Here is a 15,048-nt window from a genome sequence, read left to right as displayed (position 1 = left end):
CCAGCCTGAAAACAGTTTAAAATGTTCTTTTACTCTGACATGAATTTGATCTGTAAAACAAACACCAAGCAATCTACCGTGAAATTCTGTACCATGTACTAAGGCCCGTTGTCCTCACCAGAAGCAATGTAAAGCAAGGTCAAAATGATTCAGCTCCAGGTCTGCACTTTATCATTAAACGTGCATTTTGCAACAGCAGGTTGGCTACTCAGAGCAATGATTTTAGCACAGAGCTGTTACTGCCAAGCTGTTGCAGTAATAAAGAGGTTTTGTCACAATATAGTAAACAGAACAACTGGTAACAGAAAAACACAACTGGCTCAAAGCCTGGCCAATTTTTTCAGTCTTAAATTACAAAAAGGTACCTATAACCTTCTTTTCATTGGGCCCAATTATCCCCAGCAGAAATCTAGATAGTACTTTATACATTCCAACTTGTAAACAAACACCTACTTTTATTTACAAGCAAAAAATACAGGGAAATTTTTTGCTGTGGGTTTGTATCAGTGACTCCCACCTCCTACTTTTAGTATACATCTTTGGTGATTTTATGAGTTGATAGAAGCCTACATTTGCATTTGTACTCACACAGAAAACAGCAAAGATCTTCCCCTAAGGTTCAATAAACACATTTACATACACTTGATGTGAAATGTACTTTGAGGACAAAGTAATTTTGTTAAAATTATCAATATATTTGCAAGAAACCTTTGCATTTTCACATTATTAAAGGTTAGATTTCACACTTTCATTTTTAGGGAAACAAATACATACACAGAAAGATAAAGTAGCAGTACTTAAATATTAAGACCCACTTTTTCACTGAAGATTTCAGGCATATTTTCTAAAAAAATAAAGGTGCTGCTGTTTCTGCACTAGAGTGAAAGTAATTTACTAACCTACAGTTCCAGAGCACATAGTTTTGATTAAGAAACCACAAAATTTCAGTTAACAAGCAAAAAACTTCTTCAGATTACAGAAGCATCAAAACACATCTGGTAAAATATTTTTAATTTGCAATTCCTGTCTCCCAAAATGTTGTATGAGCTTCTTTTTGACTGATAATTTACCACGTCTCTTCTGCCCATAGCAAAATACTGGTATCAAATTACAAATATCTAAATATTGTAATAGATAATGGAAAAGTTATAGAGTCTCAACATATATTAGAAGATGCTGTTAAGGTGTAAAACCAAGAAGCAGAGTCTTGATGCACCATATTTTATATCATGTTCTTTTGCAATTTTTCATTACAAGCCAAGTTCATTGCCACTTGCAGTTTAAATTGTTTCACACAACTGCTGGTCTTTTATACACACTGCTAGTATGGAACAGATGGTGAAACACTGATATTCTTCATTATTAATGGGACAGCTCGCTTAAGATGTTTCAAATATTTTCCAGGAGCTTTTGGAAATGCTATGATTGCCATGGTTACCTGCCATGATTTAGGGACAGATAAAACACTTTTAGATTCTGGGCTTGGTGCTGCTGCAATCAACATCAAACTCACTGCTCCTGAGGTTCTAACCATCACTTAGCATTTAACCAACCTCCTGCTGGTAGCACAGGGGAAAAGACAACCCAAACAAAACCAAACAACAAAACAGCTGAGGGCTCAACCAAACTCAATTAAGATAAAAGGAAATATGAAATAAAAGTAAATATGGCTTTAGGACTTTAATCAGCCTCGGATACCACACAATGCATCCCATCCTAAATGAAGCTGACAATAATGCTATTCAAAGTTGAACCTGCAAATGCAGAAATAAACTCAGGTTATTCTAATGTAGCCTAACCTTTTCCATCATTTTGGCCAACTAGTCTTAGCAAAATTATCATATCAGTTTTTATCTATTTATGAGGCACCAAATGCTAACCTCAAAATGAAGCTAGCAATCAGAAGCTGAGGTGGGAGCTAATTAAATATTCAATTGCTGAGTCATTCTCACTAGTTGTAATTAAAAGTTATATAGCAAATATTCACTTTACAGACTGACACCTTTACACAGATCACAGTAAAATAAAACTTCAGTACATGTGTCCTTAAGTAGCTATTAAACATAGCATCATAAAACTTTTAGGAAGGTACAGTTTCCAAACCTAAATATACCAGATGTCACAATATTACACAAAAATCATAAATTATTGAAACTATATAAACTTTGAATTTCCATCTTACTTGTATTGCCAGATTCTGTATGGCAGAACCAGACCAGCATTATACAACATAACAAAGGGATACAATACATGAAATTGTCATTTTCCCCATCCCAGTGTGAGATTTTTTTGTCCATTTACTGTTCAGTGGAACAAACAGCAATTTAAGAGGATGAGATACAAAGAAGAAATCAAGGAACTGTCAGTTTTGAAAAGAAATCTATTTTCCTTTAAACAGAGATTTAGTACATAATTGTAATTATTACTCTGTGTTTCTCTACTAAAATAGCTGATGCATTTCCATCTCCAGCTCTGGGTTCATTTCAATGGTACCAGAAAAGTGCTTTTAGATAAAGGAGTTTGAAAAAGGCATTGCTGCAAACCCAGCCAGCAGCAGACATGCTGAGTGTGAGCTACAGTCCTGCAATGCCCTCAGTCAAGCACCAATTTATTCAAAGCAGCATTTTAATCAGTAAATATGCCAACAGAAAAAAGAAAGCTTGAGAATAAATCTAAAACTGATCTCTTTTTACTGTTGTGGTTAATGCCACTGTCAGCAAAAGAACTTGGTAATGCTATGCTAATAAAATCCAGTGTCATCTAAATATTTTGTTATTTAAAGACATATGCCAACCACGTGTTAATTTGTCAACTGGTCAGGAATCAACTGTTAATTAAAATGCATCAATAAAAAACTGCAGCAAGACCCCTAGGGCTCATCTCTTGCTCAGCTATTGAATAGGGAAACACTCTCTGTTTTCTCCTCAGATAAAGTATTAGCAGTCTACCCTATAATTTTATTCAGGAGATTCTGCAAACTACAACACAACAGTTCATGAAATTGAGATCCATTTTTTCACTGGCCTATATTACAGTAATAACTATCAACAATATTAGTTAAAATGTGTCTCAGTTCAGTGCTTCTCTCCAACGCTGCAGTTTTCTTTCCTAATTTCATTCTTTAATCTGGTTGAAAATGCCCTGAAGACCAATAAAGACAGACTCTGAATTTGAAGTAACAACAAAATAACCCACCTCAAAATCCTTTAGAAACATGCTACATACACTGCTTACAATGTACAAGCTTCTATACACAGTAAGCTTACAGTGATGAAAAATCAATAAATTGATTAAAAAATCAGTAATGAAACAGAAACTTAACTCTCATGTAAAATTCTAGATTCTTCTTTAACAAAACTCTCATTCATATACATTCTGATGGGATGATTCTGTTTTCTAAAATACAAGTTGAATTAATGAGGAATATTGATATTAAGTGCCCATAATTTATTGTGCCTTCACGCAAAGATATTTTAAATGATACAATGAAAAAAGCCAAATTTTTCATGCAGGAAGTGCCGACAGCATTTCACATGATCTGAAGTATTTAATAGTTTGTAGTCTTTTTAAAAAATTAACAATCAATATCTTTGGTACTAGCAACTACCCAAAAAGCTTTATAGCAACTAAGATTAAAATTTTCCAATATTTATAAAACAATACATTTTGGGAAGGAGAAGAGAGGTGAAATCAAGCACAACAATATGTAAGGAAAGGGAAAAATGTGGGTAAAATCTCAAATTCAAAAAAAAAGTATTACTTTTATTTTTGTAATTAGGTGTCCCTGTTAAGATTTCTCTGAAAGGAAGCTTATTAATCCAAGTAACTTGGTAATTTAGCATCACCACCACAATAAGAAATAAATATAGAAAATTTATTTTTATATTTTCGTTTTATACCAGGAGGCTACTAGAATATCTAAATGACGCATGAGTTGTTATAAAACTGCCATATTTTTATCTAGCAGTTGTCCAAGCAGCATGTAAATTACTTTCCTTTTTTTCCCCATAATGTCATGATGCAAAGCAACACCATCTGAACTGTTTCTATGGGCTCTATATTCAATAATTTGTTAGAATAAATTGCTTCTCTTGATTATAGCATTACAAGACAGCAAGAATAAAAACATCTCTTGACAGGCAAAGTTTTGTTTTGTAGACCCTAAATAGTCTGCATTCCTTCTTCCTAAACTTCAACAGCAATTAGCAGGAAATTTTTCTAACTTGAAAAGAAAATGACTCAATTCACTATTTCATTGAAATGGTGCCCTTGAGCACCAAATGAACAGATTAATTCAGTGAGACATTCTGATGGAGATGGAGAAGCACGAGCTGGAGAACTGTTTACCTTTTAAATTAAAGCCCTGAAAATGAAATGTGCTGCTCTGCACTCTGCTCAATTTAACCTTCATGCCGAGTTTCAGGTAACCCAGACATTTCATGCCACACTATGGCAAGCATTTACTATAAAGTATTTGTCATATAAAAGTCAACCATTTCCTGCTGACTTATTTCTCTTCTCTTGGATACTGATATGACAAAAAAATGGAAATGAAGAAGAACTGAATGCTCTTTTCTAAGTGCTGTATACATAAAATATCAACTGCAGTCTTATGCAGTAGAAAACCCAGAGGATCTGGATTCAAAATCTGAAATACTCTGTATTCCCCCTTAGTGAGCAGGTGACAGTGTTAGGAAACAGGTGGGCTGTGACTAGAAATCTTAATGACTATGCCAGGAGTCACATTATTTTTATTTCCATTTGTATGGTAGCACAACTAAGTTACATATTTGAAAACCAATTTGTATTCATTTAATCCCAATTGCTATTTTAAAGTTTCTTTGAGAATTGAACTTTTCAGCTACAAAGTAACACAGTGAACATACAACACAAAGTTTCTTTTGTGGCTTTAGAATGGCACAAAAACTGTGGTATACTATAGAATTATCACATACAACCATATATGAGATTAATTTGAGTTCCTTTCCCAGTTTGACCACAATACAAATGGGTCAATTTCTCTCCCTTTCACCCACACTATAGCACAAGCATATCTGTCAAATATATATTAGCTACAGTTTTTCCTATAACCCACAAGGCAAAAGACTGTATGAAAATAAGTCAATACACTAGTTAAGCCCGCTAAGAAGGTTGAAAATTAAAATCTACTTACTTTGAAAGTCAAGAATACAGAATTTAAGCTTCTATATTACATCATAGCTAAGTAGCATTAGTGAAAGCAATATTTAACTTCAAATTTTTAACATATAACTTGAGGATTTATATTTTCAAGGCTTTTCTGCTTTAATAAATGTATCCCAATTCTGAAACATCAGAGAGTCATAATTTTCTACCAATTCTACTAGAAGACATTGGATATCAAAGCTTAGTACCAAGAAACATTATTTAGCCCCCTGTCCCACATGCATTAACAACAAGTTTTGCTTTCTTCTCAGCTCCCCCTGCCAGTCTGACTTTGACAAACTAATCTGATGAAAGATGGTTCCTGTGAGCTCCTAAATCTCATAGAGGACAAAAGCAGATATATCTGTACTTCTGATTCAATGCAAGCCAAACACATACTTAAATTCTAGGATGCCCTGAATTGTTTTGCTGAATTTCGACAGAAAAACAGCCAAATCTAAAATGAAATTGCTTCCTCCTCTAAGATTCTTCCTGCACCATCCTATTTCAAACATTCCATATGTCTTCTGTTGTTGTTTATGTACTAGTTAAACAGGAATTGTTATACTTCCCATTTTCAAATACATATTTTATGTGGGAGGGGTGTGTGTGTTTCTTAAAAAACCTTGTTCCTATCATGCTGCTTCCCTTTCCAAAGGGACTTCAGTTCCCCCATCATCTGGTCTAAAAGCAGCTTTAAGGGCATGCTGTCTGTGAATAGACAGGTCCTGCTCACCAAAAATGGCAATCAGCTTTTGCAGGAGAGAAATGGATGACAGAGGTTACACAGCAATAACACCATGTGAAACCCTTAACAGCAAAAATGCTAACACTCAAACTCTAATTTGAATGGCTTAAAATTTCTTTTTATATATATAAACTTCATATTTATATATTTCTTCATATATATATATATACACACATAAAGCCAGAGAACTCTACTTGACAAAGTTCCTTAAAAATCAATAAACACTGTAAGCACAAGAGCAAGCTCTATTGTTTTCTTTTACTTGCAATAAAATCTTTATCGTCTCTGCTTTTTAATCCTAAAATAGTTATCCCGCAGCCTATCTTAGACTCTTCACTATCTTCAGCAACAGGCAAACAAACTCTGATAAAACTTTGCTGTTGGGAACAAAAGAAAAGGAATCCATCTGCACTCTGTGAGCAAAGGAAAGTTTCCACAGACATAATGGGAGAAAGAGCTCCTGGGAGCAGAACTTGCAGAATCACAACACACATTCCTGAAAGCAACTTCATATAGAACCCAAATGGGGTCTGATGTTGCCACATGCATGCTCATGTATGTCTATATACCAAGAGAATCTTTTTCAATACATGCACATGATATTTTTTAACTTTTTAAAATAGGGACATATACAAATTAATCTACATATTAGTTTAGCCACTGATGGGTGAAAAGTAGCTATTCGTTTTATTGAAGTGACATTTGAAACATTTATTTTAGAGTTCTGTATTGTTCCCCCAGTGCAACTGAGAAGTCACAGCAAAGTCACTCTTCTGATCTCAGCAAACTGCTGTGTATCCTTTCCATGTGGGGTATCCAGTATTTTAAAGGAAAGCAGAGGATATCACGCAGTCAAGTCAGCACTCAGGGCAAAGCTACCTGATTCAATTTCTCCTCACTTAGACAATCAGTGAATTCAGGTCTTCAGTGGAACCAAAGAACAATTTCTATTTTGATATGCCCTCTACTGGGACAACACTCTTGCAAGAGGATTCTTAATTAGATCTTTACTCAATTACTATAATCTGCCCAATGTAGAAGCAGCAACTGGGATTTTAAGGCTGCTGCAATATTTAAAAAATTAGACTAGTCAGTCCAGTAAATATTCATGTATTAATATTTCATTATTATTTTGAGAGACACCAACTACAACACCAGCAAAGGTTCAGAAGCCACATGTAATCTAAATGTTATCTTAAATGAAAAAATTTAAATTGTATTTGTATGCAAAAACCTACAGGGAACCCTTTCCAATCAAGTGGTGGTTGTACAGAGCTCCTCCTCACGTGCTCCCCAGAAGCAGGCACACTGCAGTGCTGCCCCATGGAACCCACCCTGTCCTGGGCACTCCTGCCAGGAAGGCAGCAGTGACAATCAAAAGATCCAAAGGACCTGAAGGCTTGCTAAAAGGAAAAAAAAAAAAAAAAAAAAATCTATCTCATGTAAGAAAAATCAGTTTGAAATTAAAAGTCTTGGTATATACAGCTACATAGAAAATACTGAGCAAATCACAAACCAGGCTGATACATGGGGAATGTGTTTTAAAATTACAAAACCTGAATAGTTCAAATGTTAACAATACAGCTGAAATTTGTAAGTTTTAAAGAAATTGATCTGCATGCTAAAAAATAATTAAAATGTACGTTGAGTATATGACATGCCTTACACACATAACACAAGGGAACAAATGTATTTCTTGTTTTACTCAAACATGGCAATGAATTGAAAAAAGAACTCTTGTCAGGATACTCATAAAAATGTTGACAACTATTTGCTACCAGCACTGAAAGATCTTTAGTTGAAAATACACAGCATAGGGACTAGTATATATGAAAATTAACACATGGACTCTTGCCAGCACTATTATTTTCCTTCAGTAAATATCTAACTTGATTCAGAGCAACATTTATAAAAGAAATTACTCTCATCCCTGCTTTATTTTAGTTCAAACTTGAGTTCAAACTAAATTCAAATGTTAAACTAATATGCTGAAAATGAGGTTACCAAGCTGAAAGGCAAATACACACTCTTCTTTGTAATTGCAAAAAGGTTACTTGTCCCAAGCAGTATTCTTTCCTCTTTACAGCTATTTTTCAACTAATTGGTTTTCTGTTATTAAATGTAGGCTTCCTCAAGCATTAAAGCTAGTTTTTAATATTACACACAATTTGTTGAAATACCATGAACATGAACTTTTAAGATAAATTGTCTCAACTGAAGGAAAACAAATGAAAGGCAAAAATACATTACAAACATAATGATCAAGATTTATATTATTATTAATGAGTTGTAATTGTTAAATATTTTCAAATTCCACTGCTACTTGATGAAGATATATAAAACTTGATTTTCCAACTTTTTAAAATACTCATTCAGCTGAAATTCTGCTTTCTTTTTGCATTTTCCCAACATCAAACTCTGCAACTTAGCATTTGAATCTGACCTCCCTGTCTGCTACTGCAGTAATCAGAGAAAATATGTATGAAAACTAATATTTCTCTGTATTTTATTCTACATTTCTCTCTTCTAGTAAAGTTCCCTCCTCTGAGCTCCAATATTTTGCATAGCAAAGCACTGGACAGTATTGTATCCTCCCTGCAGGAGGGATTCCAGGCCATTCTGCAGAATATGGTGTCCTCTTGTGGTCCTGGAGGTTCCTAAATCTGGGGAATGTAACTGAACATGAAATTCAGTGCTGGTTTCAATTACAGCAAGACCTTTGGATGCCTCTGACATCTACAAGAAGCAAATCACCTTCATTAACCCCACAGTACAGAGGGCACTGAAGGGGAGCAGTGAATAAACTCATTCAGGATATAAAAGCATCAATGCCATTTTCCAAAAGCTGTAAAATGATCATTTTTAGCCATTTCCACATGGAGGACTGGTTTTTACCAATATGTTATTTGGGCATCTAATAACACTGAGAAGTTGCAATGGATATGAAAACCATAGACTGATATAAGAGATACTTTTGTTAGCAGAATTCAGCTAGTGAACCTCTTCTTTAGGCACTGATTTAAGATTGTATTGATTAATCTAGAAATGGAAAGACAGCTCTAATTCTATCAAAACCAGCAAAAGTAATATCATGAGAAAAAATATCTACTGAAAACTACCTGCATATTTAAAGGTAAATGGGCTGTGGTAGCCACTCCATCTAAAAAGCAGCATTGAAAAAAGTAGTATTGGCAATATCTCTTCTAATGTTCATTACCAAACACTTCCATGTGTAACATCCTGCACAAATCCTCATCCTAAACTGAAAGTTCTGCAGAATTCCAAGACAGACATTCCTGTTGTCATCTTATTACAGGGGTTCCATACTTTTGTCTCTTTATCACAAAAGTTCCATACCTTTTTGGTTTTTCTCATGGACAGCTCCTCAGAGCACTGACTCTTTCTTCTTCTCACAGCAGCCACTGACTCCAGTTCCCTTCTCAAGGGATTCCCCCCCACTCTTTTACAGCATCATCTTCTCATTGCTTACAGCTGTGGCCTGTTAAAGTCAGGCCTGTTCCTGATCTTTGATAATTGGCCCAGCTGCAACTCTTTAGGTGTGAGATTACTTCCTACACTATCTTTAGTTTCTTCTACTCTATCCCCCTACACATTCCCACATGAATTCATTGTTTTTATACTAAATTTTTAAACCTTCATTTTAAACCTTCAACTGGCCATGGAAAACAGGGCCATCTCAGAGCGTTTAACCCATCTCAGTCAGTCAGCACACTTATTTTCCAAATGGTAAATTTCCAAAGGGGAACACATTCTGTGACACACAGAAAATAGCCCCACTAAAAGGACAAAAATCTGCCTGCACAATGTGCTGTACAAAACAACTCCAGTGTGACAGACTGAGCCTTGCACAGCTGAGGTGACAATGTCACCCTGTGACTTGCCAGGTCACAACCACAGCACTGCCCCACATCTCATCACAGGAGACTTTCAGGAGTGCAATGGATGGCACCCACTTCTCACTGTAAAGAAAAAACCCTTTCTCTGAGATCTGATAAGTGGTTGTGGGTTTATGCAAGATTAAGGTAGAATTTTGGCTCAAAGCTAAAGCACCGTAAGAATAAGCAATGCAAATTTTTTAATGAGTTGCTCAACTGATAATTTTGTATGCATCAACTGTGCAACTGAAGTTGTAACTCAATTAGTATTTAAAGTAATTAAACATGAAAGAGTATCCAAAAAAGCTTAAAAGGCGTCTTTTGTAATTTACTGAAGTGGCTGATACTCCATCACTTCAAAAAAAGGAGAATTAGTTATGTAACAAAGAAGAAAATGCCTGGTTTCCATTACAAACCCTTCCACTAAAAATTAAATGAAAAATGCATGATCTTCTAATAGATGAAAAAAAAGCAGGAAAGCTCTTATAAGTACTTCCATTTCCTCAGTCAGCAGGCAATGAACCACATTAACTGGACCTTATGCCAAGCAAACAGGCACATGGATTTTATTGATACATTTCCTATATATCTGTATCACCACCACCAGATTATGTGCATCACTGCCATTTCACATGTGCCAAACTTACCTACTCATTTTTACAAAATACCTGGAAATCATTGGAAGTCAAAGTTACTATCTTTAAACATTCATAATCCACATTCACTGACATCTGAATGTCAGTAAGGAATTTCTAACTTTTTTCTATTTCTTTTTCAAAATTTATACTACTTCATACAAATTAGCAAAGATTGTTTTCTAACACAGACAAAGGACAATTGTGGCATTTTAATAATATACCTTGTACTGTGATCATAAACCAAACACAGTGCCATGAAGATCTGAATTTTGCAGTCATTATGTCAGCTGTCTTTTGATGACTACAAGGATCACTACGGCTGGAGTTTCTAAAATATTTTATATAAGAACTCGGTGACACAAAGGTAAAAAAATAGTAAAAAGAGAAAGTCCTATGTAAAAGCTAAAAAATTTGCTTAACCTTAAAATCTTCAATTTAAGAACCCAGCAGTTTAGTGAAGATGTTTCAGTCATAAACACAATTTAAATCTCCAATATATTGGAGATTTTACTTGTGATAGCTAAAAAAACTTTTAGATAATTCCTACATTGCAAAGGAAAATTACTTCAATTACTTCTCAATCCTTACTGGACTTGCAGTGTACATTTCAAAGTGTACTTATACTCTTGATCAGTTGGAAGTTTTGATGATTAGAGACTTTAATTACATGGCACTACATATTTACTACATACATACTACAATATTTACTGTTTCATTTCAAAATCCCTATATGACAGAAGAACACAAATTCCCATTTTAAAATGGCAGGGCTAAGACACAAAGACACAGATTACAGGAATTAAGTACCTATATGTCTTTAAAAACCTGGTTTAAAGAACTGAAAGGTGTTGGTGAAGAGTGCAGGAATTCAAGGAATTTAGATGGATATGTTCTGAAATTTAGAGAAAGATTTGATTAATTACTCACCAGTGTTAATTGCTGGCATTTTTTTGGAGAGAAATGGAGAAGAGACTTCATTTTACATACAAGGCTGTCTAGCAGAGTGTTTGAGGGTTTGTGCATTTGTGTACTACACCAATATTCCATTCAATAAAACTTCTCAGTAAGTGGAAAAACCAATGCATTACCTACATCAGTGAATCTCCAGCTGGCAGGGGGAAAGTCTATGAAAATAGCAGCTACTAGCAGGTGTGAAAATATTCGAGTCACCTCATTTTTTGTGTATCCATAAGAGAGGTTTTCCCCCAACTTCTACTGATATTGTGAGTACAAGTACCTTGTTTCCAATAGCCTTTTTTGGTGGGAAGTTAAAAGTCCTCACTTGCTGGTACTTATTCTGTAATTTCTGATGCAAGCTTCTGAACTCTGCATACCTTCGATAGACATTCCACTCATCATCCTTTATCCTGATATAAACCTGCAAAACACAGGGAAGGGAATCATGTAAAGACAAGCAGGGTTGGTGTGTGTCCATCACTCCCCAAAGCCTCCTGGATCAGCACCTTCATGTGAGACACCACAAGCTCCAGGACCCCACAGCCCCAGATCCACGGCTGACTGCATTTGCTGTTGCTGTCGTACACGTCATGAACCTCATTCTATCCCTTCTCCCTTTTCCTCCTCTTTCTCTCTCTCATTTTAATCAAGAAAAACACAGCTTGCTCATTTTAACATGACTCTGGGGCAACCATGGCAGCACTTCTTGTTACCATGGTTTCCAGCAGATTCTACTACACAGTGACCAAAGGGAAAAAATAATTTAATACCACTATGAAATTGATTTCTATGTCCTCAACACAGTTTTTCAACTTTGTAAATTAGCTTTGTAGCATCAGAATTGCAAAACCTAATTTTATCCAAAGTATGAAACTTAATTTACTTCCTAACAAAATTACATTGAAAACTAAACTAGAAATTTTATTGTTTGGAAAATAAACACAGTTCATTCTTTCAGCTTGTATAGGACATTAAGTATAATTTAACACAGCTGTAGTTTTTGTGATTCTGTTTTTGTTTGCTGCTCATTATTTCATGAGCCTATTACCAATTACATGCTAAATATTAGCTTTCTCTAGGAAAATGTCATGCAGAAGTGAAATATACTTACAGAAAACTGAGACTTCACTCTTTCCTAGGGAATGGCACAGTTTAAAAGAATGCTGAAACAGCACAAGTCAGAAACTCTAAACCAAGCATCAGAACTTAAGATCCAGAGTGACCTTTCCCTCTGCTCTTTCAATGCAATCTGTAGTTTATTCATTCATGCATGTGTGTGTGTATGTTAATAATCTCAGTATTTTACAACAGGAATTAAACTGGAACAGTACTGATGACGCTGCCTTGCAGCTCCAAAATCCCCCAGTAATTTAGTAGTAAATTGTAAGGCAAATATCAGGAGAACACTTATGTAAAAAAGCAACACCAACCACGGTCACACAGAGTGGGCAGTAATAACTGTATTTTTATGGAAACTAGATAAAAATAAAATTTGGATTTTGATGTGGCCAATTTCAACACTGAATTGCAGCTTTTCCTGGTGACTGAGGTATGGTCCTTCTCTCTGAGATATTGCAAGTCCTCCAGAGAAAAAATTCAATTTTTCTAAGGATTGGAAGTATTTTAGAGATTAAGTGACTTCTCCCACAAACACTGCCCATGCTTTGGTCTTTCTGAAGCTCCCTCTTCAGACACCTAGTTTCTCAAATTTATAGGAGGCCTCTTTGCAACACTGCAAATACACTGTATTATGCAGATACCATGCAAATTTTGTCAAATTAGAATATTTCAGTGTAGAAAACACTAATACATTTACTACAGGAAGGAATGCTATAATTCCAAAATTAGCACATCTAAACTGAAAAGATCCAGAGTATTGTGAATTACAAATGCATATGTAAACAAAAATTCAACTAGTTTTGGTAACAAGGATTCAGATACTGTAATGAGGGAACCACAATAGTAAGTCTGCAAGAACTATTCAGAACTCTTTTTCACTTTGAAAACAAAGCCAGAATAATTAAACACCTACAAGACTATCTGTTTTAACAATTGAGTACATCTTTGAAGGCAAATAAAGGAATACATGAAATGCAACTATTTTACATAATTCTAATCAAATCTATTTAATGTAGTAAAAATTATATTAAAATCTTTATTCACCCAGCTCTAAGGCCTCTCCCTGCCTATTCTCACTTCAATCAGTACATATTATTTGTAATTCTGTATACATTCCCAAGATTCATGTCTCAATCTCCCTGCTGGGGGCAGAAATGACAAAAAAAAGGTTAAATTATTTTAAACTAAGTTATTTAATATGGAAATCCTAATTTAACTAAGCACTTATCTTTGCACATGTGATTTGATGAATCATGCAGTTTAACATTACCTGCTAAGCTGTAACCCATAGTTAACTAACTAAGGAATCTGTACACTGTAATTGAAATTTTTCAGGACTGCAAAAACATAGATTGATTTCTTAGATAAAACTATTGGAAAATTTCTTACTGCTCTTCTATGTACATAGATATTGATTTCATTTAAACAGCAAGAAACAAAAATGCAACATTTGGAGCCCCGTGCCATATTGAATTTATCGACAATCAACTAATAGACTGTGAAAGGTATATTAAAGCTCATGATGCAGCACACATTTAAACTTTTAGTATTCTAATAATATTCTCAGAGGGGAACACTATTCCCAAGCCACGGGATTGCTACACACTTAATGCACATTCACTTGGGAAATCAAACTAAGTAAACACTAAATGTAGAATTATTTGGATAAACTTATCCTAGTCTAGTCACTGAAGGCATATAGTTATCTTAGGGCCATGCTCTAGAAAGTTGAAATTACTACTTTCAAGTTTATTCTCAGATCAATTTAGAAGTTTATTTAATAATTTTATTTCCTTTCTGATTCCCCTGTTTTCCTGATATCCAATTCCTAACCTACTTAACCTACTTAACATGTCTGAAGTCAGAGATTGGAGAGCAATAGCAATAACAGGTGTAATTTAATAGTGTTTGTCAGTCTACTACCTGCTCACATAATATTACTGAAATGCCAAACATCTTCAGAGAATCAATGTGAAAGCACAAGTTCAATGATTGCATACTTAAATGAAAAATCCTGCTCCCATGGTACTGGGGTTTGAGCCAGAAGTTTCTTAACAGGTTAAGAATCTTTAAGCAGTTCTGAGTCCAAAATGCTGTTAGCAAGTCCTGGTAACAACCTGGTACCAACTGACACAGCTCATCACCTCTTACATATAAAAGCCTGAGGAAAATAAAGGACAAAAGCCAAAATTCTAACTTGCTCCAGCTCCAGTGTACACAGACCAAATGCTGTAATCAACACTCATCCTTCTGATCTACAGAAGTCCCAAGTGGGTGCTTCTCTTTTCTGATGCAAAATATTGTTTGGTATGTTGAGGATTCACTTTTTTCTCTCTCCAGTACAGCTGGCAGCAAGAGATACTGACTGAGATATTACAGACCCTTCTCCTGTTGCAATGACATCCATGATGTAGAATTCCAGATTAAACATCAGAAGAATATTCCCTACACAAAGTTACTCCTGAATCTTGCCTGCAAATGTGGCTCCCATTTCCTGGCAGGATGG

At 35.0% G+C, this 15,048-nt stretch overlaps 1 protein-coding gene across 2 annotated transcripts in view; it reads right to left on the bottom strand.

The window, feature by feature from the left end:
• SNX29 (sorting nexin 29) overlaps nucleotides 1-15,048 on the bottom strand; it is a 100,925-nt gene that overhangs the window by 34,920 nt on the left and 50,957 nt on the right. For both annotated transcript variants that reach the window (XM_063171043.1, XM_063171044.1), the window contains exon 19: nucleotides 11,704-11,844. In XM_063171043.1, coding sequence (XP_063027113.1) covers nucleotides 11,704-11,844 — 141 coding nt within the window. The remainder of the gene's footprint in view (nucleotides 1-11,703; nucleotides 11,845-15,048) is intronic.

This window comes from Melospiza melodia, chromosome 18 (genome assembly GCF_035770615.1).
Source record: "Melospiza melodia melodia isolate bMelMel2 chromosome 18, bMelMel2.pri, whole genome shotgun sequence".
NCBI lineage: Eukaryota > Metazoa > Chordata > Aves > Passeriformes > Passerellidae > Melospiza > Melospiza melodia.
The sequence above is the reverse complement of the archived record's forward strand: the minus strand, read 5'-3'. Positions and strand labels throughout refer to the sequence as shown.